General features: G+C 34.9%; 1 protein-coding gene across 2 annotated transcripts in view; it reads left to right on the forward strand.

Moving 5' to 3' along the window:
- LOC121387085 (long-chain-fatty-acid--CoA ligase ACSBG2-like) overlaps nucleotides 1–24,965 on the forward strand; it is a 41,689-nt gene that overhangs the window by 10,760 nt on the left and 5,964 nt on the right. For both annotated transcript variants that reach the window (XR_005959783.1, XM_041518109.1), the window contains exons 5-12: nucleotides 5,380–5,581; nucleotides 12,652–12,753; nucleotides 14,897–14,944; nucleotides 16,667–16,834; nucleotides 18,893–19,074; nucleotides 20,505–20,692; nucleotides 21,045–21,157; nucleotides 23,690–23,840. Coding sequence is in view for 1 of the 2 variants with exons in the window: in XM_041518109.1 (XP_041374043.1) it covers nucleotides 5,380–5,581; nucleotides 12,652–12,753; nucleotides 14,897–14,944; nucleotides 16,667–16,834; nucleotides 18,893–19,074; nucleotides 20,505–20,692; nucleotides 21,045–21,157; nucleotides 23,690–23,840 (1,154 nt within the window). In the remaining variant the exon portion in view is untranslated. The remainder of the gene's footprint in view (nucleotides 1–5,379; nucleotides 5,582–12,651; nucleotides 12,754–14,896; nucleotides 14,945–16,666; nucleotides 16,835–18,892; nucleotides 19,075–20,504; nucleotides 20,693–21,044; nucleotides 21,158–23,689; nucleotides 23,841–24,965) is intronic.

Raw genomic sequence — 24,965 nt, forward strand, 5'->3', positions numbered from 1 at the left:
CTGTTCCATTGACCTTGCAGCCAGAACAAAAACAAGAATTGGCTGACTGGTATAAAGAAAATGAATTCTTATACAACTTCAGGATGGCTGATTATAAAAACAAGGAGAAGAGGCAGAGAATAATGAAAGAAAAAGCTCAACAGTTCGGAATATCTGCAGAGCAGTTGACCACCTGATTGAAATCGATGCGAGACAGAGCAGGGAAAATCACCAAGAAGCAACCCTCTGGCTCTGGAGCGCATCCCCTCACTGACCGTGACAAGTGGGTCCTAGACAACTTCGGTTACATCCAGAATTACATGAGGAGAGTTGCAGAAGGCAAGAGAAAGAAAGGGGGTCAACTGTCGGAGAACCTGCCCAGTACTGCTCCATCTGATGTATCTCAAGATCATGGTTCCACAGAAGAGGATTCTCTTTGTACTTAAGGTTAAAGCTATTTTTCTCTTTTTCACGGTAGCCGTGGGGTCAAAGTCGCTTGATAAATTATCTTACGCCTCTCATCACCTAGGCGTGAGTTTGAATCCCGCTCAGGGCAGGTTAATACTTGTCAAGGGATTTTTACACATACGAGTGTGGGAAAGTTGCCAGTTACTTGCCGCTGGTCGGTGGATTACTCCGAGTACTCTGGTTTCCTCGACCACTAAAACTGGCATGTTCGTAAATGTTCTATATTGTGTTAATCGGACTATAAGCCCTTTCCATCCGTCCTCTTGAAAAACTTACATTTTAATTGGAATGATGACAGAAATGTGAAGTTACCTCAGAAAGTTCTTGAAACTTGACTGGTCTTCTGCTCCCAATTCAACCATGAGTTGCTCATACTGTCCAAACCTGACCCTTCTCACCAACCACTGTTTGACCCATACTTTTCTCTGTCTTTTCATTCTCCTTCTTTCTCTTGCAGCAACAATTTCAGCTTCTTTTTGCCTCCTCATTATTATAATGACCATAGCAGCTTCTGCAGTCAGAACCAGGAGCTCCATAGCACATTGTTGCAGTAATTTAGCTCTATTGTCTGGTGGAAAAAGCGTGTCTTCTTCAGACAGCATGTTATCTTCTTGAAATCAGCAGATGAAATGGCAGACAGCAGCATTGTAGGGACTTTTTATACCAAAACTTCTGCGGTTCTGCGCGGTTGCCCACTCCGCAGAGTCTCGCTGTTTTCCGCAGTTCCAGAACCGTCTACACACCGTGAGGAATCCGTGGTGTACATATTCATCGTAGTGCTTCCGTGATTATCCGCAAAGTCACCGCGAACATCCGTGCATGTCTGCGAGCCCACCGCTTATATTCGTGAAGACAACGCACACATCCGCGAAACCACCGCGTACATCTGTGAGGACACCGTGTACATCCGTGAGAACAACGTGCATATCCGTGTAAACAACGTGATCACCGTCTATCATCCCCGGCGATCTGCTGAAAGACGACGTTCTACGACCCTACGCGAGCCGAAACGCATCGAACCGCAGGAACCGCTACACTGCCGTGATCAACCCGTGAGCACACCGCCTAGGTAATGAAATTTGCGCGTTGGTCATAAAAAAACTGGCGGAAAACCGTACACTCCAGAACCGTGCGCACCGTATGAAAACCGCATAAGTGGGAAAGGGGTATAAGGGTAATTCGTGGACTAGTGCAGAATTTAAGAACACAGTGAAAAAATGTAATACATAAGAATATAATGTTTAAAATGTTTATGGTTTGTTTAATTTGATACAGTATGTAATGTAATCAAACGGAGAGATGTTTATATAGGCTGATCCACTTCATTTACTGAATAAATATTGTTTAATTTGATACAGTATGTAATGTAATCAAACGGAGAGATGTTTATATAGGCTGATCCACTTCATTTACTGAATAAATATTGTTTAATTTGATACAGTATGTAATGTAATCAAACGGAGAGATGTTTATATAGGCTGATCCACTTCATTTACTGAATAAATATTGTTTAATTTGATACAGTATGTAATGTAATCAAACGGAGAGATGTTTATATAGGCTGATCCACTTCATTTACTGAATAAATATTGTTTAATTTGATACAGTATGTAATGTAATCAAACGGAGAGATGTTTATATAGGCTGATCCACTTCATTTACTGAATAAATATTGTTTAATTTGATACAGTATGTAATGTAATCAAACGGAGAGATGTTTATATAGGCTGATCCACTTCATTTACTGAATAAATATTGTTTAATTTGATACAGTATGTAATGTAATCAAACGGAGAGATGTTTATATAGGCTGATCCACTTCATTTACTGAATAAATATTGTTTAATTTGATACAGTATGTAATGTAATCAAACGGAGAGATGTTTATATAGGCTGATCCACTTCATTTACTGAATAAATATTGTTTAATTTGATACAGTATGTAATGTAATCAAACGGAGAGATGTTTATATAGGCTGATCCACTTCATTTACTGAATAAATATTGTTTAATTTGATACAGTATGTAATGTAATCAAACGGAGAGATGTTTATATAGGCTGATCCACTTCATTTACTGAATAAATATTGTTTAATTTGATACAGTATGTAATGTAATCAAACGGAGAGATGTTTATATAGGCTGATCCACTTCATTTACTGAATAAATATTGTTTAATTTGATACAGTATGTAATGTAATCAAACGGAGAGATGTTTATATAGGCTGATCCACTTCATTTACTGAATAAATATTGTTTAATTTGATACAGTATGTAATGTAATCAAACGGAGAGATGTTTATATAGGCTGATCCACTTCATTTACTGAATAAATATTGTTTAATTTGATACAGTATGTAATGTAATCAAACGGAGAGATGTTTATATAGGCTGATCCACTTCATTTACTGAATAAATATTGTTTAATTTGATACAGTATGTAATGTAATCAAACGGAGAGATGTTTATATAGGCTGATCCACTTCATTTACTGAATAAATATTGTTTAATTTGATACAGTATGTAATGTAATCAAACGGAGAGATGTTTATATAGGCTGATCCACTTCATTTACTGAATAAATATTGTTTAATTTGATACAGTATGTAATGTAATCAAACGGAGAGATGTTTATATAGGCTGATCCACTTCATTTACTGAATAAATATTGTTTAATTTGATACAGTATGTAATGTAATCAAACGGAGAGATGTTTATATAGGCTGATCCACTTCATTTACTGAATAAATATTGTTTAATTTGATACAGTATGTAATGTAATCAAACGGAGAGATGTTTATATAGGCTGATCCACTTCATTTACTGAATAAATATTGTTTAATTTGATACAGTATGTAATGTAATCAAACGGAGAGATGTTTATATAGGCTGATCCACTTCATTTACTGAATAAATATTGTTTAATTTGATACAGTATGTAATGTAATCAAACGGAGAGATGTTTATATAGGCTGATCCACTTCATTTACTGAATAAATATTGTTTAATTTGATACAGTATGTAATGTAATCAAACGGAGAGATGTTTATATAGGCTGATCCACTTCATTTACTGAATAAATATTGTTTAATTTGATACAGTATGTAATGTAATCAAACGGAGAGATGTTTATATAGGCTGATCCACTTCATTTACTGAATAAATATTGTTTAATTTGATACAGTATGTAATGTAATCAAACGGAGAGATGTTTATATAGGCTGATCCACTTCATTTACTGAATAAATATTGTTTAATTTGATACAGTATGTAATGTAATCAAACGGAGAGATGTTTATATAGGCTGATCCACTTCATTTACTGAATAAATATTGTTTAATTTGATACAGTATGTAATGTAATCAAACGGAGAGATGTTTATATAGGCTGATCCACTTCATTTACTGAATAAATATTGTTTAATTTGATACAGTATGTAATGTAATCAAACGGAGAGATGTTTATATAGGCTGATCCACTTCATTTACTGAATAAATATTGTTTAATTTGATACAGTATGTAATGTAATCAAACGGAGAGATGTTTATATAGGCTGATCCACTTCATTTACTGAATAAATATTGTTTAATTTGATACAGTATGTAATCAAACGGAGAGATGTTTATATAGGCTGATCCACTTCATTTACTGAATAAATATTGTTTAATTTGATACAGTATGTAATGTAATCAAACGGAGAGATGTTTATATAGGCTGATCCACTTCATTTACTGAATAAATATTGTTTAATTTGATACAGTATGTAATGTAATCAAACGGAGAGATGTTTATATAGGCTGATCCACTTCATTTACTGAATAAATATTGTTTAATTTGATACAGTATGTAATGTAATCAAACGGAGAGATGTTTATATAGGCTGATCCACTTCATTTACTGAATAAATATTGTTTAATTTGATACAGTATGTAATGTAATCAAACGGAGAGATGTTTATATAGGCTGATCCACTTCATTTACTGAATAAATATTGTTTAATTTGATACAGTATGTAATGTAATCAAACGGAGAGATGTTTATATAGGCTGATCCACTTCATTTACTGAATAAATATTGTTTAATTTGATACAGTATGTAATGTAATCAAACGGAGAGATGTTTATATAGGCTGATCCACTTCATTTACTGAATAAATATTGTTTAATTTGATACAGTATGTAATGTAATCAAACGGAGAGATGTTTATATAGGCTGATCCACTTCATTTACTGAATAAATATTGTTTAATTTGATACAGTATGTAATGTAATCAAACGGAGAGATGTTTATATAGGCTGATCCACTTCATTTACTGAATAAATATTGTTTAATTTGATACAGTATGTAATGTAATCAAACGGAGAGATGTTTATATAGGCTGATCCACTTCATTTACTGAATAAATATTGTTTAATTTGATACAGTATGTAATGTAATCAAACGGAGAGATGTTTATATAGGCTGATCCACTTCATTTACTGAATAAATATTGTTTAATTTGATACAGTATGTAATGTAATCAAACGGAGAGATGTTTATATAGGCTGATCCACTTCATTTACTGAATAAATATTGTTTACAAAATAAATATAAAATGTGTACATGTATAATTATATAATCAGTGGTGGATCCAGAAAATCCATTTGTTGGGGGGGGGGGGGGGGGGGGAAGGCTGATCCACTTCATTTACTGAATAAATATTGGGCAGTTAAATGTGGCCAAAGGCCACAATCATTTCCGAAAAGAAAAGAAAAATATAGCTGATGCAAAATTTAGGGTGGGCTCGAGTGGCCCCCCTTAGATCTGCCACTGATAATACCACCTTTTCGATCCATAAATTTAAGTACTGTATATAATATGGGTTTATATTTTGCAAAACCATGAAAATTTGATGTTGTGTGAAATACTTTTTATTATTATTATTATTTTCAGAGGTTTATCTACAGGAATCTATGCGACAAACACACCTGAAGCCTGTGAGTTTATCGCCAGCAATGCAAAGACCAATATAATTGTTGTTGAAAACAATCAGCAGCTACAGAAAATCCTGAAGATCAAGGCCAACTTGCCTGACCTTAAAGCAATTGTTCAGTACACGGGCGAAGTGGCTGGAAGGGAAAAAAATGTTTATTCAGTAAGATTAAAATTATTCAGGGTTTTTTTTTGTTGTTGTTCAGCAGAACCTGTCACAATGGGGAAATATTTATCTGATTCAGACAGGATCCCGTGTTTAGCCCTTATCCTGCCGTCGACGTGTATACACGTCAAGCGTCATCACAATGACGTCACTTTGCATTGTTTTCATTTAAAAATCGTTTTCTAAATTAATTGTTGACATTTTTATCAAAAACAAAGTAAGAAAATGTCAATAAATAGTCTTAGAATGACATATCCAAATATTTGCTAAATTGCTGTTGTACATCTTATGTTTTTTTAAAAACAAAAATGACCCGTCAAATGGCGCGTGCTATTGTTTGTTATAGTTTCTTGTTTTTTTGGTAGCGGTTTCTTTTATCTCTACAAAGTTGTCATAATATACTATTATATATGAACTACATTATGACAGTTGCATTAAATTAGAAAAAGTATCACTTTTAATGCCTAAAAAAGGTACAAACACAATCAAATAATTGTAATCCGACGGCATAAACAGTCGTCGAAAAGCGCCATTTCCCTGTTTCTATTTATAAACAACAGGTCATGTGACAGCACATTTCCCGCCATACAATTTGACAGCAGTAGTACACATTGCTTGCATGTGCGGCTAACTGTTTTCATTAATAATTACAACGTGGTTACTTATACTACAGCAGACGATAGTCTAACTAGCTATGTTTACTTGAACAGTTACGTCGACTATATGATCGAATACGCACATGTGCTCGGTGTTCATCGTTGATTTTGTTGTGTGTTGTTTTTCTGCCAGTTTTTCCTTTTCAACATTCACATTAGTATTAATCACTACTGAGTGGATATATATTTGTTCTCATTTAAAAAAAAATGAATTACAAACGATAGGTTACGAATATCTGCTGAAGTAGTCTGCAGAATACCGTGACCTACATTATTTTCAATAACCAATCACAAAACATTCTCGTTGCGTGTCATACATAATTATGTGGCGCCACCGGTTTTTTGTTTTTATTACTGTACCAGTCACGGATCCAAGGATTTGGTGGGGGAGGGGGGGTGGTGGGTGCCATGCATGGCTTTTTATGAATAAGCGTATATAAGCAGTGAATGTTTTGTAATAATGTTGTATGATGGATGACAATCTTTTAAAAATCAGGCATGTGTGCTGGGATTTTAGGTAGGGGTGTCTGGAGAGCGAAGTTTATAGGGGATTTCTGTAATGCTCTGCCGGAATATGTATTGAATTTTTTTTTTTAAATCTGCTCGAGCAGGGACCGGAAAAGGGCGGGGAGGTCGACCCCCCATTCCCTGCACACATATCTGCAAATGTTATAAAGATAAATTAATCATCATGAGGTAAACTGTAGTTGTGTTGCACTGTTGGATCTATTGTATTTTGATAAATTTATTAGTACCAAAATCTAAAATTTGGGCGAATACGACAGAGACATTCGGGCAAATTGAGCTGGCCTGAAACCTTTTCATCATGTACTAGTAGCCACAATACTAGTTGTAATTAAATCCATGTAAAATTGTGTAGTGCTTCGTTTGAAACCCTATATTATATATATAGCTGGTTTGGAGTAACGCTAAAACTAATAAATGTTGTTTTTTAATTGGTGGTTTTTCGTTTAATTCGGGCACAAATTACCCTGCCCTTCTCCCTCTCCCACCCCTACAAAACAAAACGGGATCCCGTACGCTTATGATTAGTACATCAGGCCTGTACGGTACCAATTGGTGTGGATGCGTCGGGGTATACACACCCTTACCGCGAGGTCCAATTTTTTTCCATGCAACAGTTATCGACCGTTTTTTAGAACATTGAAACGGTCCTTTTTCGTGTTACGCAACACCCCCCAAAAAATAGTTCGGTAACTATATGGACCTATATAAAATGTGAAAATTACAGTAGAATAATGGTTTGCAATAGATTCAGAGTAAGTAATCACGTTTTTATTTTAAAAATACGGTGATAACTAAATTTTTTAAAATAACAATTAAAAAGAAAAACATTCCACATACTTTAGCAGGGCGGACACTGTTGTGTAGGCAACGACCCGAAACATTGTTTTTGTCTCAAAAATCGTTAAACAAATTATTTAATGCAATTAAAATGTTGTATTCAGGATGTAATAATCACAAATAAAAAAACAATCCTATATTGATAAAAATATCAAAGAAAAATTGCAAAAACTTCGAAGTGTAGTTGACCTATATTATCGACAGTTGACCCAGATACAATACTTCGCGGGACCAACTGCCAGTGATTTCTTCTTCTTTCACTCCGTCAATAAACATGTCAGAAGAAGTTGCACAAATATAAATTCATGATTCCGATAATAATGTTTTAAACATTTACTTATGTGACATCTCAAGTGACCTATTGCGGTAGGGAGCACATTTTCTAGTCTGCTCGGACTACTGTGCGTCACGCATAAACGTTTCATGTTTTTGACTTCTTAAATTTTTTTTAATCAGTTCCAACTACATTTTGTGCCACACATAAACACATTCTGACCTCCCTCTCCAAGGGCCTAAGCGACAGGGCCCAAAATTAAAATAAAAATAAAAAATGAATCGGCATAGGCCTAAGCGTACGGGCTCTCATTTTTGTTGGGGATGCAGGCAGATTTCTGCCAGAGTTGAACGAAAATCCCTGAATCTAGATAACAACAATTATTATTCATATTAGCTTTACTGCCAAACAGCAGGGTCTGAGCTAACGGGTAGAGGCAATGGTGTGTGTGTGTGTGTTTTATTTTTTATTTAACGACACCACTAGAGCACACTTATTAATCATCGGCTATTGGATGTCAAACATTTGGTAATTTTGACATACTAGTAGTCTTAGAGAGAAAACCCCCAACATTTTTCCATTAGTAGCAAGGCATCTTTTATATACACCATCCCAAAGACAGGATAGTACATACTGCAGCCTTTGATATACCATGTCATGGAGCACTGGCTGGAACGAGAAATAGCCCAGTGAGCCCACCGATGGGAATCAATCCCAAACCAGCTGCCCTTTACCACTGGGCTGCATCCCGCCCCTGGTGTGGGAGGAATGCATTTGGGGGGGGGGGGGGGGGGGGGGGGAATATAAAAATAGTTTATTGATACTGATGTTTTAAGTATGTAACCTTCCTGAAATGACCACAAAATGGTGTCTTGCACCTTCCATGCTCATTGATTCATTGTTTAAATCCTAGTTACAGCCATGAACAGCTATATAGGGTTGCAAATGAATCACTACATATTTTTACATGGATTACAACTAATATTGTGTCAGAGTAAAATGATGGAAATACATGGTGAAAAGGTTTTAGGCCAGCTCATTTGCCCGAAATGCTATACCTGGATAGTATTCAAATAATATATAAAGGCAAATAGATGACCAGTGTATATAACTTGTGAATGTCCCCTAGGTGGGGATGGAGATCACAATAGTTATATAGAAATTGCATATTCGTCACCCATTTCCTTGTGAATTTGGTCATTCTACCCTTCTCCTAAAGGTGGGGCACAAATAAGTTAAATTAAGCCAATTATCGTGTCCAGGAATACCATACAAATATCAATTTTGCGAATTTTGTTAATGTCGTGTCCCCTGCCCCCCCCCCCCCCCCCCCCCTCAGGTAGGAGACAAATTCATTAAACCATCTATCATATAGACAAATGCATTTAAACTTATTATGTTTTCAGAAATACTAGACCACTTCCAACCAAATTTATTTGGTAGTTGCTCTCACCCATGGAAAACCCAAAACCATGAATTTGGTCATTTTAATCCCCCTAGGAAAATGGGTGCTCCGCACTCCATGTGTTTGGTAGTTGTGGTCAGCAATTTACTCAGGTGACCGTTTAGATCTATTTTGTATCATGCATAAGTGTTCAACACTGGATACACATTATGTATACGGTACATATTGAATTTTAATTAGGGCTCACATGTTGATGTTTGTTTGTGGGTTTAAAACATTTTTTAGATGAATGGACATTTTTTTTTTTTTTTTACAATTGTGACCGTGTGAAGCACTATGGCAAGTATCTTGTGTCACAATAAATTACGGAAATGCATAAAATACTTTTTACTATTTCTATTATTCTAATATCAGTGTCCAGGGTTTCTGCCAGAGGGTATGAAGGGTAAAATTATGTACCCTAAAATCTTGGGAATTAATGGATACGTTTTAATAATTTTTAGAATGATTATAGTAAGATAGCTGCTGCTTAAAGTGTGTACATGAAATACAGTGTCCAATTTAAAAAGATTCCAAACCCAATAACCACCTAGTTGCGGCAGTTATGATGTGGAGTTTTCAAGTACCCTCAAATTATTGATTACTGGTGTCCTTTACTTTTGACTGTATGACCCAAAAGTTGAATGCACACAGCAAATAGTTTCCAGTTTTACATACCTTACCATGGTAACCAATAGTTTGCATTGGTTACCATGGTAACAGTTTCGATCTGGGTACCATGGTAACATATAGTTTTGAACTGGTTACCATGGTAACAGAATTAATAAGCTTTATATATCTTTCCTACAGACATAGTAAAATTATGTCACTATACATTGTTGTTTTTTCTCAGTCCTTGAAAATGATATTTTTTTTAGAAATTTGTTTTGTTTTGCACTGGTTACCGTGGTAACAGAATTAACAATTTTCACCCATCTCTTGTAAACAGCTGGGAGCTTATTATTACATCATTATACGGTGATTTGTATTCAAATAAATTCATTTAAAACATTTCATATGGGAAACGGTTCCTCTTTTTGCATTGGTTACCATGGTAACAGAATTAATTATGTTCATTTGAAAATGACAGGAAGTGAAAGGGCATATACCTTTTTTAAAATCTTGTGTCATTTGACAAAGATATATAAAGTAATAGAGATAGTATACATATTTTTAGTGTCTAGGTAATGTTGGACACAATGTCCACAAGTTACAAAAATGCGTTGATGGTAGTATGTGCATTTGACCCTATTATTTAAAAACAAAATTGGCTATCTACTTAATTCTTTTTCTAAATCGAGTAGTATGGTTAATAGATCACACCATAGACTTAAATTAAAAGCAAAATATTAGTTTTAAAGTAAAGTTTTCATAATTATTAATAAAAAATGGTATATTGAAAGTTGCAGGTGTTGCCATGGTAACATAAATAATATAACTGACTATAAAATCTTAGCGTTATGTAGGTGGATATTCTTAGTATATATGTGTATAATTTCATGCTGAAATGTCAACTGATTTTAATAATATTACCAGAAATGTATGATAGTTAATGTTCATAATTTACAAAAAAATGCGCATCTGACCCTATTTTTCAGAAAAACCGTGGTTGTCGACTTAATTATTTCTTTACATCAAGCAGTATGGTTAATAAATCACAGCATAGACTTAAATTGAAAAATATATATTAGTTTTTAATTAAAGTTTTCATAATTATTAATAAAAATATGGTATATTGAAATTTGCAGGTGTTGCCATGGTAACATAAATAATATAACTGACTATAAAATGTTACCGTTACGTAGGTGGATATTCTTAGTATATATGAGTGTAATTTCATGCTGAAATGTCAACTGATTTTAATAATATTACCAGAAATGTATAATAGTTAATGTTGGAAATTATGTTCATAATTTACAAAAATGCATTGATAGCCGAATGCGCATCTGACCCTATTTTTCTGAAAAAACGCGGTTGTCGACTTAATTTTTTCTTTACATCAAGCAGTATGGTTAATAAATCACAGCATAGACTTAAATTAAAAGACAAATATTAGTTTTTAATTAAAGTTTTCATAATTATTAATGAAACTATGGTATATTGAAATTTGCAGCTGTTGCCATGGTAACATAAACAATATAACTGACTATAAAATGTTAGCATTACGTAGGTGGATATTCTTAGTATATATGTGTGTAATTTTATGCTGAAATGTCAATTTTTTCTTTACATCAAGCAGTATGGTTAATAAATCACAGCATACACTTAAATTAAAAGAAAAAAATAGTAGTGTTTTATTCATGTTTTCTTAATTATTAATGAAAAAATTGTATATTGAAATTTGCAGCTGTTGCCATGGTAACATAAATAAAATAACCATCTACAAAATGCTATCATTACGTAGGTGGATCATTATGGTATATATGGGTGTAATTTCATGTTAAAATGTCCATGTATTGTAATAAAATTACTAGAAATGTAGAACAGATGAAAATTCTTTAAATTTAGCAAAAAGAATGTGGCAGGATAAGGGTTAGAGAGTCACATTGTAGAAATTAGAAAATTAGGGACCATGAAACTTGGCTGATTTTGGCAGGACTCCGGTTTGGTCAGGGTCCGGATTAGACAGGTTTCACTGTACATCATTGTCATCCTTGTTATTGGATAAAACTAATTTTACATCTAACATCATACGCACATTTTAAATTTCTTTGAAACTTAACCAACATCAAACTGATGGTATTTTCATCTGGAATGTCCAGACCATAAGGGAAAAGAAGGAAGCTTCTATTGCATTACCCAGTGTTTCTGCCAGAAAGAAATTTTTAGGTACGGCGCTATGTAATTGAATGCATCCAGTCAACTTGGGGTGGGGGGAGGGGAGGCCTCCCCATAGAAAGAAAATGAGTTAAGTTTATGGTTAGGGTTAGAAAAATCATACAGTAATGATAAGATTCATTAATTTTGTCAAAAGGTTAACTTAAAAAAAAAAAATCTGCAAAAAAATTGGATATGGCACCATACTCATTTTATACAATGGGAGAAATCCTGATTACCAGAACTGGCTCATATTGCAAGATTTTAAGCAATTCCATTGGCTTTTGGTGTGTTTGGACAAGTCCATTGTTCCAAGGGGGAAATGCCATTAGTTTGAGGTCCAGTTAAGTAGTCATGAATCTGAGAAAAACATCTTAAGTTTTCTGCATTCTTGCTTGACCTAATTGAACTTTTTTAATTGAGTTCCAATGAGCAGAGTTTATGAGACTGGAAGCAAATGATGCTGATTTTTAATTCTTGACCTAGTTAAACTTCTTCACTTGTTTTCCAGTGGGCAGAGTTTATGCAACTGGGAGGAGACGTTCCAGATGACACCCTCATGTCCAGACTGAATGCACAGTCACCTAACAGATGCTCCACACTCATCTACACTGTAAGTTCTTAAAATAGAACATTCGGCAGGTATTTATTTCATGTTTTACATTTCTCAAACAATTGTGTACATAGGTGATCATTGTATGTTTGTCTGTGTACATGGTGATCATTGTATGTTTGTCTATTTACATGGTGATCATTGTATGTTTGTCTATGTACATGGTGATCATTGTATGTTTGTCTATATGTTGTCTATGTACATGGTGATCATTTTATGTGTGTATATGTACACGGTGATCATTGTATGTGTGTATCTACACGGTGATCATTGTATGCTTGTCTATGTACATGGTGATCATTGTATGTTTTTATATGTACAAGGTGATCATTGTATGTTTGTATATGTACACGGTGATCATTGTATGTTTGTATGTGTACACTGTGATCATTGTATGTGTGTATATGTACATAGGTGATCATTGTATGTGTGTATATGTACATGGTGATCATTGTATGTTTGTATATGTACATGGTGATCATTGTATGTTTGTATATGTACATGGTGATCATTGTATGTTTGTCTATGTACATGGTGATCATTGTATGTTTGTCTATATGTTTGTCTATGTACATGGTGATCATTGTATGTGTGTATATGTACACAGTGATCATTGTATTCTTGTCTATGTACATGGTGATCATTGTATGTGTGTATATGTACATGGTGATCATTGTATGTGTGTATATGTACACGGTGATCATTGTATGCTTGTCTATGTACATGGTGATCATTGCATGTGTGTATATGTACATGGTGATCATTGTATGCTTGTCTATGTACATGGTGATCATTGTATGTTTGTATATGTACACTGATCATTGCATGTTTGTATATATACACGGTGATCATTGTATGTGTGTCTATGTACAAGGTGATCATTGTATGTTTGTATATGTACACGGTGATCATTGTATGTTTGTATATGTACACTGTGATCATTGTATGTTTGTATATATATACACGGTGATCATTGTATGTGTGTCTATGTACACAGTGATCATTGTATGTTTGTCTATGTACATGGTGATCATTGTATGTTTGTCTATGTACATGGTGATCATTGTATGTTTGTCTATGTACATGGTGATCATTGTATGTGTGTATATGTACACGGTGATCATTGTATGTGTGTATATGTACACGGTGATCATTGTATGCTTGTCTATGTACATGGTGATCATTGTATGTTTGTATATGTACAAGGTGATCATTGTATGTTTGTATATGTACACGGTGATCATTGTATGTGTGTATGTACACTGTAATCATTGTATGTTTGTATATATACACGGTGATCATTGTATGTGTGTCTATGTACAAGGTGATCATTGTATGTTTGTATATGTACACGGTGATCATTGTATGTTTGTATATGTACACGGTGATCATTGTATGTTTGTGTATGTACACGGTGATCATTGTATGTGTGTCTATGTACATGGTGATCATTGTATGTTTGTCTATGTACATGGTGATCATTGTATGTTTGTCTATGTACATGGTGATCATTGTATATTTGTCTATATGTTTGTCTATGTACATGGTGATCATTGTATGTTTGTCTATGTACATGGTGATCATTGTATGTTTGTCTATGCACACAGTGGTCATTATATGTGTGTATATGCACACGGTGATCATTGTATGCTTGTCTATGTACATAGTGATCATTGTATGTGTGTATATGTACACGGTGATCATTGTATGCTTGTCTATGTACATGGTGATCATTGTATGTTTGTATATGTACAAGGTGATCATTGTATGTTTGTATACGTACAATGATTATCATTGTATGTTTTTATATGTACAGGTTAAACCATATTTATGAAAGGTGATCACGGTATGTTTGTATTGTGTGCATGTAAGTTTTAAATGGAGATTTGTGTTTTTTATATAACTGTACAGGTAGGTCACGATGCAATGTTTATTACACATCCGTATTAACTGTCATTAAGAATATGTACTGGCTGTCCAAATGTTTTCATGTTAGTTTAATCAATAAAGTACAAATATACATACTAAAAAAGAATTCAATGCGTTAACCTAATATTTTTTTAGAAAATACTTTGATGCATAAACAACAAAATAAACTACATGTATTATGTATATGCTAATAAATGTTGTGTTTGTTTTTCAGTCTGGAACGACGGGCAACCCAAAAGGTGTAATGCTTAGCCATGATAATGTGAGTTTACACATACACCAAAATCAGATCACTGTAAAATTATTATAACAGTTACATATTTATAGCCATCTTACTTGTTTTCGTTTTCATTTCTTAACTTTTTAATAATAATAATTAAAATAAATAACAATACTTAAATGAACTAGGAAGAAAACAAAAAACGTTCAGTAGCACATCTATTAATTAGTGTTCCATTTGCAATTACTTACCAGTGCTGTTTATTTACATCAAAAAATTAATGCTGAGAAGACTTAAAACAACAGCAATTAACAACAAACTCAATAGCGTATACACACATTTCTGACACAGGCAGAATTGTCAATCTAAGGTCATTGTTCTTAGCCAATCAGAATAAGGTATTTGCTTAATTAGCATTAACTGCGGACCCAGTGTGGTGGTAAAAATAGACATTGGTTTTAGTTCAGACTTGGGCTTGGATACTTCAAAGAAATACTGCAGGCATGAAATTGAAAACAATGTTACACACTGTTATTGTTAGACTGCCAAATCTCACTGGTGGTAAAATATTGTGTTACATTTGTGTTTAATTATCTGCAGGAGGTATGCCCTTTTAAATGAACTTTGAGCAAACTTGCAATTTCATGTTATTTATAAGGTGACGAAGTTGGGGGTGGGCTTATTTACGAATGAGGGCCTAATTTCTTAAATGCAATCAGAACGGAGGGGGGCTTATTCAAAGACATGGGCTTATTTCCGGTCAAATACGGTACCCATTTTTCACAGAGGTATCCTGGAGTAATCAATAGTCGCGCACCAAAGAACAAACAGTAAAGTAAACAAGTGTAACCGCAAATAAATAAAACAAATATTATTTCCTTAAATATGTAGCACGCTATTTGTTATTAATATTTACTGCCGAATTCATTTGCCAAAGCAAGTTTTTAAATAGAATCCTCTTGGCGTGCTACGTAAAACAACAGTCGCACACTCAATTCTATTTACATGTTTGGCAATAGAGAAAACTGACTTTTCACTGATGAAAAAAAAACAAATAATGTAAATCACTTACCAAAATGTTTTTTACTTTAGACAGATTCTTTTAACAGACCGGGAAGTGTTGTTTTATCATTTGTTTATAAATGTGATGTCAATGGTTCACGGGTGCTCTCGAGCTGTAGAATTTTTTTTAACATGTGCGAATATTGATTACTCTATAATATGGCCCTTGAATTTACGAGGTAAGAATAAAAAATGTGACGTGTGCGACTATTGATTACTCTATAATATGGCCCTTGAATTTAGGAGATAAGAAAAGATTTAGGAGATAAGCGTTTCGTTTTCTCATACAAAATTGCACCGATGTTTGTGTGCACTTGTGCAATTGCAAGCAATCTCGGCAATCCGTGTTTAAGCAGCGCCCACTAGATAAATTTACTTCTGGATTTTGTTTCCCGATGTTCGCGCGCACCAATACAATTTCAGAATGTCTGTTAAAATTAGTAGTAACAGGAATTCAATTCTAACTTTGATATACAATGTAGTTGTGGTAACCTGTAGGTTACCAGGCTATATTTTGTGATAACCTGTAAATAAGTTACCAGACACAATGCTTATTTCGATGTCTGTGGTTGGAACGAGAAAACCCCCCACCAATCATTTGAATGTATCTACCGAGATGGTTCGATCCTGTGTTGCAAGCACTCCAAATGAACACTCGACCAACTGAGGTAAATCCCGCCCTGTTTTGTTGTTTTTTTTCAGATAACTTGGAATGCAGTGGTTTCCTGCAAAGCCGTAGACCTGACGTTTGGTCACGAGGTGATGGTGAGTTACCTGCCCCTGAGTCACGTGGCCGCCCAGATGCTGGACATCTACATCTCCATGGCTTGTGGAGGCTCGGTGTATTTTGCACAGCCCGATGCTCTCAGGGTTCGTTTTCACAGTTTATTATTCAGGGTTTTTTCTTTGAATATTTAATTTTTTTTTATTATTTTTTATTTATTATTATTATTGAAATCGGTGGTTTTAGGATAGTCTTTTCTTTTAATATAATTAATTTTTTAGAAATAAATTACTGGTCTCTGGCGTAGTCAGGATTTTAGATTGGAGGGTACAACCTACTATTGGGGCTCAATCCACACTATGTATGTATGTATGATTTTATCAAGTTTATTACTATTAAAAACTTTTTTTTTTAAAGCCACTGTTAAAGGTTTATACACTTCACTGACCCCTGTTTTTTCACTAATTATTGGAATTATGCTTTTTAAGATGTTTATTATTCTAAAAACTTTTTTTTTAAATATTAAGATTTTATTTTAGTTCCTAGAACTTCATTTTGTTTAATGATTTGCTGCTGAACTGGTTTCCTAAAATGTGTTTGCTTTAATTATAATGTAATGTAATTATAAGTATAGTGTTTAGCTTGGATCTTGTTTTCAGACTGAGAACGAAAACCAATTGGGGAAACTTATGATTGGTGAAAATAACTGGCAGTCATGACTAAAACCCTTCTTGAAAATTTAAAACTTTCATTACATTAAAATATTTGCTGTGAAGCTACAGTAGTTAATAAAGTTTGAATTTTAGTAACAGACATTTTTTTTTATCTATTTGATTATCATAGCAGCCCATAAGTTAAGAAAACCCTTTTTAAAAATTTAAAACATTCATTGCATTAAAATATTTGATTTAAAGTCTTGTTATTAAAATTAAATGAATTTTAATCAAATACTTTTTGACAATATTTAACATGCTTCCAATTAAATTTTTTGAATGGGTATCCTGTGAAGAATACGAGTCCAAATTACCCAATGTTTGACATCCAGTAACTATGGTGTCAGTAAAGAAATGGTTGACAAATGTTTGACATCCAGTAACTGTGGTGTCAGTAAAGAAATGTTTGACAAATGTTTGACATCCAGTAACTATGGTGTCAGTAAAGAAATGTTTGACATCCAGTAACTATGGTGTCAGTAAAGAAATGTTTGACAAATGTTTGACATCCAGTAACTATGGTGTCAGTAAAGAAATGTTTGACAAATGTTTGACATCCAGTAACTATGGTGTCAGTAAAGAAATGCTTGACATCCAGTAACTATGGTGTCAGTAAAGAAATGTTTGACAAATGTTTGACATCCAGTAACTATGGTGTCATTAAAGAAATGTTTGACATCCAGTAACTATGGTGTCAGTAAAGAAATGTTTGACATCCAGTAACTATGGTGTCAGTAAAGAAATGTTTGACATCCAGTAACTATGGTGTCAGTAAAGAAATGTTTGACATCCAGTAACTATGGTGTCAGTAAAGAAATGTTTGACAAATGTTTGACATCCAGTAACTATGGTGTCAGTAAAGAAATGTTTGACATCCAGTAACTATGGTGTCAGTAAAGAAATGTTTGACATCCAGTAACTATGGTGTCAGTAAAGAAATGTTTGACATCCAGTAACTATGGTGTCAGTAAAGAAATGTTTGACATCCAGTAACTATGGTATCAATAAAGAAAACAAACGTTTCTAACTGTGGAAGTTCCGGAGAGAAGTGTGCATCAGCTTCCAGCATCGACCCACTTAGGGGATGGGAGAGCAGGACGTAGTCACGTGGTAAAGCATTTGATTGATGCGCAGGTGGTCTGGGATCAATCCCTGTCGGTGGACCTATCGGGCTATTTCTCACTCCAGCCAGTGCACCACAACTGGTATATCAAAGGCCGTGGTATGTACTATCCTGTCTGTGGGATGGTGCATATGAAAGATCCCTTACGGTTAATCGAAAAGAGTAGCCCATGAAGTGGCGACAGTGGGTTTCCTCTCTCAATATCTGTGTGGTCCTTAACCATATGTCCGACGCCATATAACCATAAATAAAATGTGTTGAGTGTGTCGTGAAATAAAATATTTCCTTCTACTCACTTGGATCTTCATCCGTCTCCAGTTTATTGATGGCCACCATTTAATCTTTCCATTTGTTTCCTCTCCTTACAGGGCTCCCTAGCGACGACCCTGAAGGAGGTGAGGCCCACCTCATTTCTCGGGGTTCCCCGCGTGTGGGAGAAGATGATGGAGAAGATGATTGCAGTGGGTCGCAACTCAAGCGGGATGAAGAAAAAGATCGCCATATGGGCCAAGGGTGTTGGACTGCGGGGGAGCTATAACATCATGAATGGGTACGATTAATGGCAGTTAATGCCTATACATTATACATGCTCTTTAAAATATGTTCATTCATCTAGAATTATTTAACTTTGAATTGGTAAGTATTATTTTCGTGTTGGTTTTTAATGAATTTTAGATCAGTTAATGTTGATTAAAATTAGAAAAAATAAAGTTGCTTTTACTTATGGGCATTTATGGCCAGCTGTCAAATCAGCTATCAAATTAGCTGTCATATCAGCTATCAATCCCTGAGAATGACCACAACATGCCGGCGTTGTTGTCAAGAGAAAATACTTGCTGAAAACCACTTTTTGAACTCAAAATTCCAAGGTATTTTCCATTGAAAAACAAAAAATTAAAGCTGCCATACTGTCAGTCAATGTATTTTCTGTGTGCTATTAATATTTCTGGTGAGTGCTATGTGCAAAATGGCAGGAAATATGAATTGGGGACTACTGTATACAGTGTACAGTATGTTGCCTGCAATAGTTCAAACGTTAAGTTGTGACAACATCTCTTTCAATATTAGTCATATTTAAAGGTTAACTTCATTAAAAAATAATTAACTATTAGCTACAAGGTTTAAATCTATTTTATTATCCATATGGTTCAACATAACCGAGTTAATAATAATCATTCGAAGCACGTGTAATAACAAGTGTAATGACGTAATTTTGGGAAGTGACGTCATGACATGACATTCTTCTTTAGTTCTAGCTCAGACTGTGCATTTGAAATATGACATCATTTCGTAGTCACCTTCTAGTTGTGGCTGAAACATTTTGAGTTGGGTCTTGTTATTCATAAAGAAAACAACTATAATAATATGGATGATAAAGAAATTATTACTCGCGTGTGAGTCGTACTGATTGTACTAAACTCGTGTCAGGATTCATGTATTACCCTCGCTCTCACTCATTTCGTAAAATCAGTACGACACAAGCTCGTATAACAATCTCTATTTACTGTATACATTTGTATTCCCAATAACGAGTACAAAGTGTTATTCCTACTTTTACTTTCACGCAAATAGTCTTTAAAAATTCCTAAGCGGAACATTCCAAACTTTATTAAAGAACATTAATTAAATTTGTTTTAGAACCTGCAGTATTTCTCTCTTTTTTTTTAATGATCTGCCGTAAGCAGGGTTTTTACGTGTCCTGGAATATCCTTGAATTTTTATGATTTTAATCTCCTGAAAAAAGCATTAAATTGTAGTGTCTTGGAAATGTTGGCCAAAAATTTGGTGGTTTATTTTTTTTCACATCTTTACTTTTAATTGTCCTCATAACCTGTGTTAAATTCCGACAACAATTTGTTCAGTGATTTAATATTTTCATGTTTTTATGTTTTTTGAAGTGTAAGAACCGTGGTAAGGTAAATGTCAAATATCTACTGGCCCTAAATAAATGTTGATGAGTATAATCTGTGCATCTTTCAGCACTGGTTACCCGATGTGCTGGGGTCTGGCCAACACTCTGGTTTTCAAGAAGGTACGCCTGGCACTTGGTTTAGACCGATGCAAGTTTTTTTTCTCCGGTGCTGCTCCCATCACCAAGGAAACGGTCGACTTCTTTCTCAGTTTGAACATAGCTATACAGGACATTTACGGCATGAGTGAATCAACAGGTAAACATGATATCTCTTTCTTTCACTTTCTCAGTTTGAACATAGCTATACAGGACATTTATGGCATGTGTGAATCAACAGGTAAACAGGCATTTTTAGGATGACATAAATTTCATAATAACTGGCAACTCATTTAGTATCTTCTGATTATGAAAATTAAATTATCTTCTTTACCTCTCTATATTTTCTTTTTTCCCCATTTAATTACCATGTTGACTGTAAACAGTTGTGTAAATGTATTGTAAAATGTTGAGAGATGCTTTAATGTCTTCACCAATACTAAAATCACTTATGTTTAGAAGACATTAAATGTGTTTCAACTAAACTACCAAGAAAATGACTTGTTTTTCAGGACCACATACATTTTGTCGTCAGGGTACTGGGAACAGAGTAACCAGTGTTGGTTATTCCGTGCCAGGGATCCACACTAAACTCGCCAACCCCGATGCGGAAGGAACGGGTGAGGTGAGTGCACAAACACTACTGCAGAATTAGGAGATAAGAAAATTTGTTTTCCAAATTTTATTCTGCGATGCCTCAAGATGTTGAGTTGAAAGCCTGAAATTGTATGTATAGCTTTATCATGTTCTGTTATAGATCATGTTTGACTTTCATGGCAATTTATCCATACTTCAGAGTTATGGCCCTTGAATTTAGAAGATTTTAAAAAAGAAATTGTCGGGCCTGGTAGGAGACATGTATTGCTTTAGTAGTACAACTAAACAACTTATTACCGACAGTAATTTTGAAATGTTTGTTCCATAGGCAAACTGCTCACTGATGACAGTTTTATGCCTGCTTACAGCAATTTCAAACCAGTAACCTTGGCAACATACATATATATATATATTAGTCTGACCTTGTTACGACCAAGTTCGTCCCTGGGTCACTTTGTAGTTATATCGAAATTGTCATTATATCGATTTATTAATCATCGGCTATTGGATGTCAATAGTAGCAAGTGGTCATTTATATGCACCATCCTACAGACAGGATAACACATACCAAAGCATTTAATATACCAATCGTGGTGCATTGGCTGGAGTGAGAAATAGCCCAATGGTTCCACCGACGGGGATGGATCACAGACCATCATTAAATACTAAGTATATTATTATTAATCAAAGCGCATTCACAGCCAATCTAATTGATTGGTACCTACTTCGTTTACAAAATGACATAAAACTAATAGACTTGATTGTTCGAAGTTAATCCTTTAATTGAATGACGAAAAACTTATGTTCAAAAGCAATACATGTCTACAGAGTTAGCTGACATCGGTAACTCAGACATCATGTGACACTCTCGGCTTGCAATGAGATCAAGGATGCCAAATGGCTGTGTGTACTGCCAACGTACTACGGCATCTGTGATTATGTAATGTCATTGTAAAGAGGTGTTTTTAGACGTTAGATGCAGGTCTGTTCCTAATTTGCTCTGTTGGTGTCGGAAGGTGTGAATTCTGGTGTAATGAACAGAATAACATTGGTGTATGTTCGTTCCTGACAATTTGTGGTTGGATTGTGTAAATGTCGTTGTAACGAGGTCTGACTTTGTGTGTGTGTGTGTGTGTGTGTGTGTGTGTGTGTGTGTGTGTGTGTGTGTGTGTGTGTGTGTGTGTGTGTGTGTGTGTGTGTGTGTGTGTGTGTGTGTGTGTACACGAATGAGAAAATCCTTCTGTGTTGCTGGCACCTCTCCTCTAAAGTAGCAAGGGGGCTTGAGATAAAATATGTTATATAAAGAAAAAGTCAGAAGCCTCCTTTAAAAGTCATATATCCCTCTTTAATTCAAATTTTCGTTGACAGATTTCCCTGATGAAGCCTGAATAGGCGAAAATTTGAATTAAAGAGGGATATATGACTTAAAGGAGGCTTCTGACTTTTTCTTTATATAACATATATATATATATATATATATGGATGGAGGGAGGGAGGGAGGGAGGGAGGGAGGGAGGGGGAGGAGGAGGTTATTACCAGAGTGTTTTTCGGTATCATCAATATCATATATTAGGAATAAAAATTGTATTATGCGAGCATAATACATTATTTTTATTCCTAATATATGATATTGACGATACCGAAATACACGAGGGTAATAATCTCTTTATCATATAAGCTCAAGCGTAATACAACGTGTTTTTGTGAACTGTACACGCAACTTTAATTCCAGTCCGCCATTACTAGATGTAAGAATATGTGGCGCGGTGTATTTTTGAATGGAAATGATGTCAAACTCGAATGACGTCATTTTGGATGTCCTTACATCAAAATAAAGTTATGGCTAATGTTTTTAGTTTTCTGAATGCTGGACAGCTTTCAGTGTCAAATTGCCACTGAAATGTTTTTATTTGACTATGAATGCATACGTCAATCATGGAGTGTCACCCAAGTACATTTGCTTAAATGTCAATAAACCTAGTGCCGAGACCTCGACTAATTTACATCTAATTTATCAAATTCTTAAAGTATGTGATCTAAAAAATATCACATACTTTGATTGCACTGAAAATGTAAGATATTATATATATATATATGTATATGTATATGTATATGTATTGTATATGTATATGTATATGTATATGTATATGTATATATATATGTGTATATATATATATATATATATATATAGATATATATATACATGTATATATACATGTATATTATAAGTATCCTTTCATATTGGACATGGAAATGAACATGCACTTTCAAGAGCAAGCTGTTGTAGTGCACATCTGTCTTGGGCGCAAGTTTTAGAGAAGGCCAATTAATCAATGTGCTCCAGTGGTATCGTTAAACAAAAAAAAAATCTTTTGTCCAAGACAGGAGGAAAATCCCTTTATCTGACAGCAGTAAATGTTTATCCCATGACAAAAAATTGTCATCAGTAAAGTTGTTGACCTATGGCAATTCATACTGCAGTAATAACAATAGCTGTCATAGCCGACATTAAGTTTGAGCTGCAGGAGTTCAATTGAATATATGTTCCTGTCCTTTCTAGGTGTGTATGTATGGTCGCCATGTCTTCATGGGGTACCTGGAGGAGGAGGCGAAGACGAAGGAGACATTAGACAGCGATGGATACCTGTTGACAGGGGATCTTGGACGCATAGACAAAGACGGCTTTCTCTTCATCACAGGCAGAATTAAAGGTAGGAAACCAAATCTGCCACCCAACGGCAAAATCTATTGACTCAGTCTTTAGTCTAAATTGAGATATATAAATTTTTAAGTTACTACCATTTGTTTTCTCCATCAAAAGACTGCATGGCTAGTGATAATCAATGTTGGGCTAGTAAATAACTACTATTATTTCAGCTTATTTTCGTGCTTATATCCAATTAAGGTTCATGCACACTGTCCTTGACACACACCTCAGCTATTTGGGCTGTCTGTCCAGGACAGATGGTTAGTTGTTAGTTGTTAGTCTGTTAGTTGCTGTTAGTTGTTAGTTGTTAGTTTGTTAGTGATTAGTGAGGGAGAAAAGGGTGTAATTGTCTTACACATACCCATTCAGTCATTAAAACTCGCTTTGAGTGGGAGCCGGTAACGGGCTGCGAACCCTGTACCTACCAGTCTTATATCCAATGGCTTAACCACAACACCACCGAGGCTGGTCATGGCCATATCAAGTTTTGACTTGCATAGGAAGTTATTCAAGGGCCCTAACTCTGTCACAAATGGAATTTATCCATCATTCACATGTTATGTCCTGTGAACCTAGAGCCGCCCGCCCCCCCCCCCCCCCCCCGTAGGGGACATGTATTGATTAAATAGCAGTACTCTTACAATGCTGGGCTGGACGTAGCCCAGTGGTAAAGTGTTAGCTTGATGCATGGTCAGTCTAGGATATCGGTGGACCCATTGGGCTATTTCTCATTCCAGCCAGTGCTCCACAACTGGTGTAACAAAGGTTGTGGTATGTACTATCCTGTCTGTGGGATGGTGCATATAAAAGATCCCTTGCTGCTAATTGAAAAGAGTAGCCCATGAAGTGGCAACAGCAAGTTTCCTCCCTCAATATCTATGTGGTCCTTCACCATATGTCTGACGCCTTATAGCCCATAAATAAAATGTGTTGAGTGCGTCGTTAAATAAACCATTTCCTTCCTTCCTTAGAATGTTTCTTTTAGATACAAAGCGATATTGAGGTACTACAAAACATTACTATGCCAAGAAATGCCTTGGTTATAGAGATTTTCATATTCTAAGCCAGAAAATGAAAGTAAATTCAAGATAGACTTGAAAGGCAGTTATGAATGAAACAACAATGTGCA

The sequence above is a fragment of the Gigantopelta aegis genome, chromosome 2, assembly GCF_016097555.1.
Source record: "Gigantopelta aegis isolate Gae_Host chromosome 2, Gae_host_genome, whole genome shotgun sequence".
Taxonomy (NCBI): Eukaryota; Metazoa; Mollusca; class Gastropoda; order Neomphalida; family Peltospiridae; genus Gigantopelta; species Gigantopelta aegis.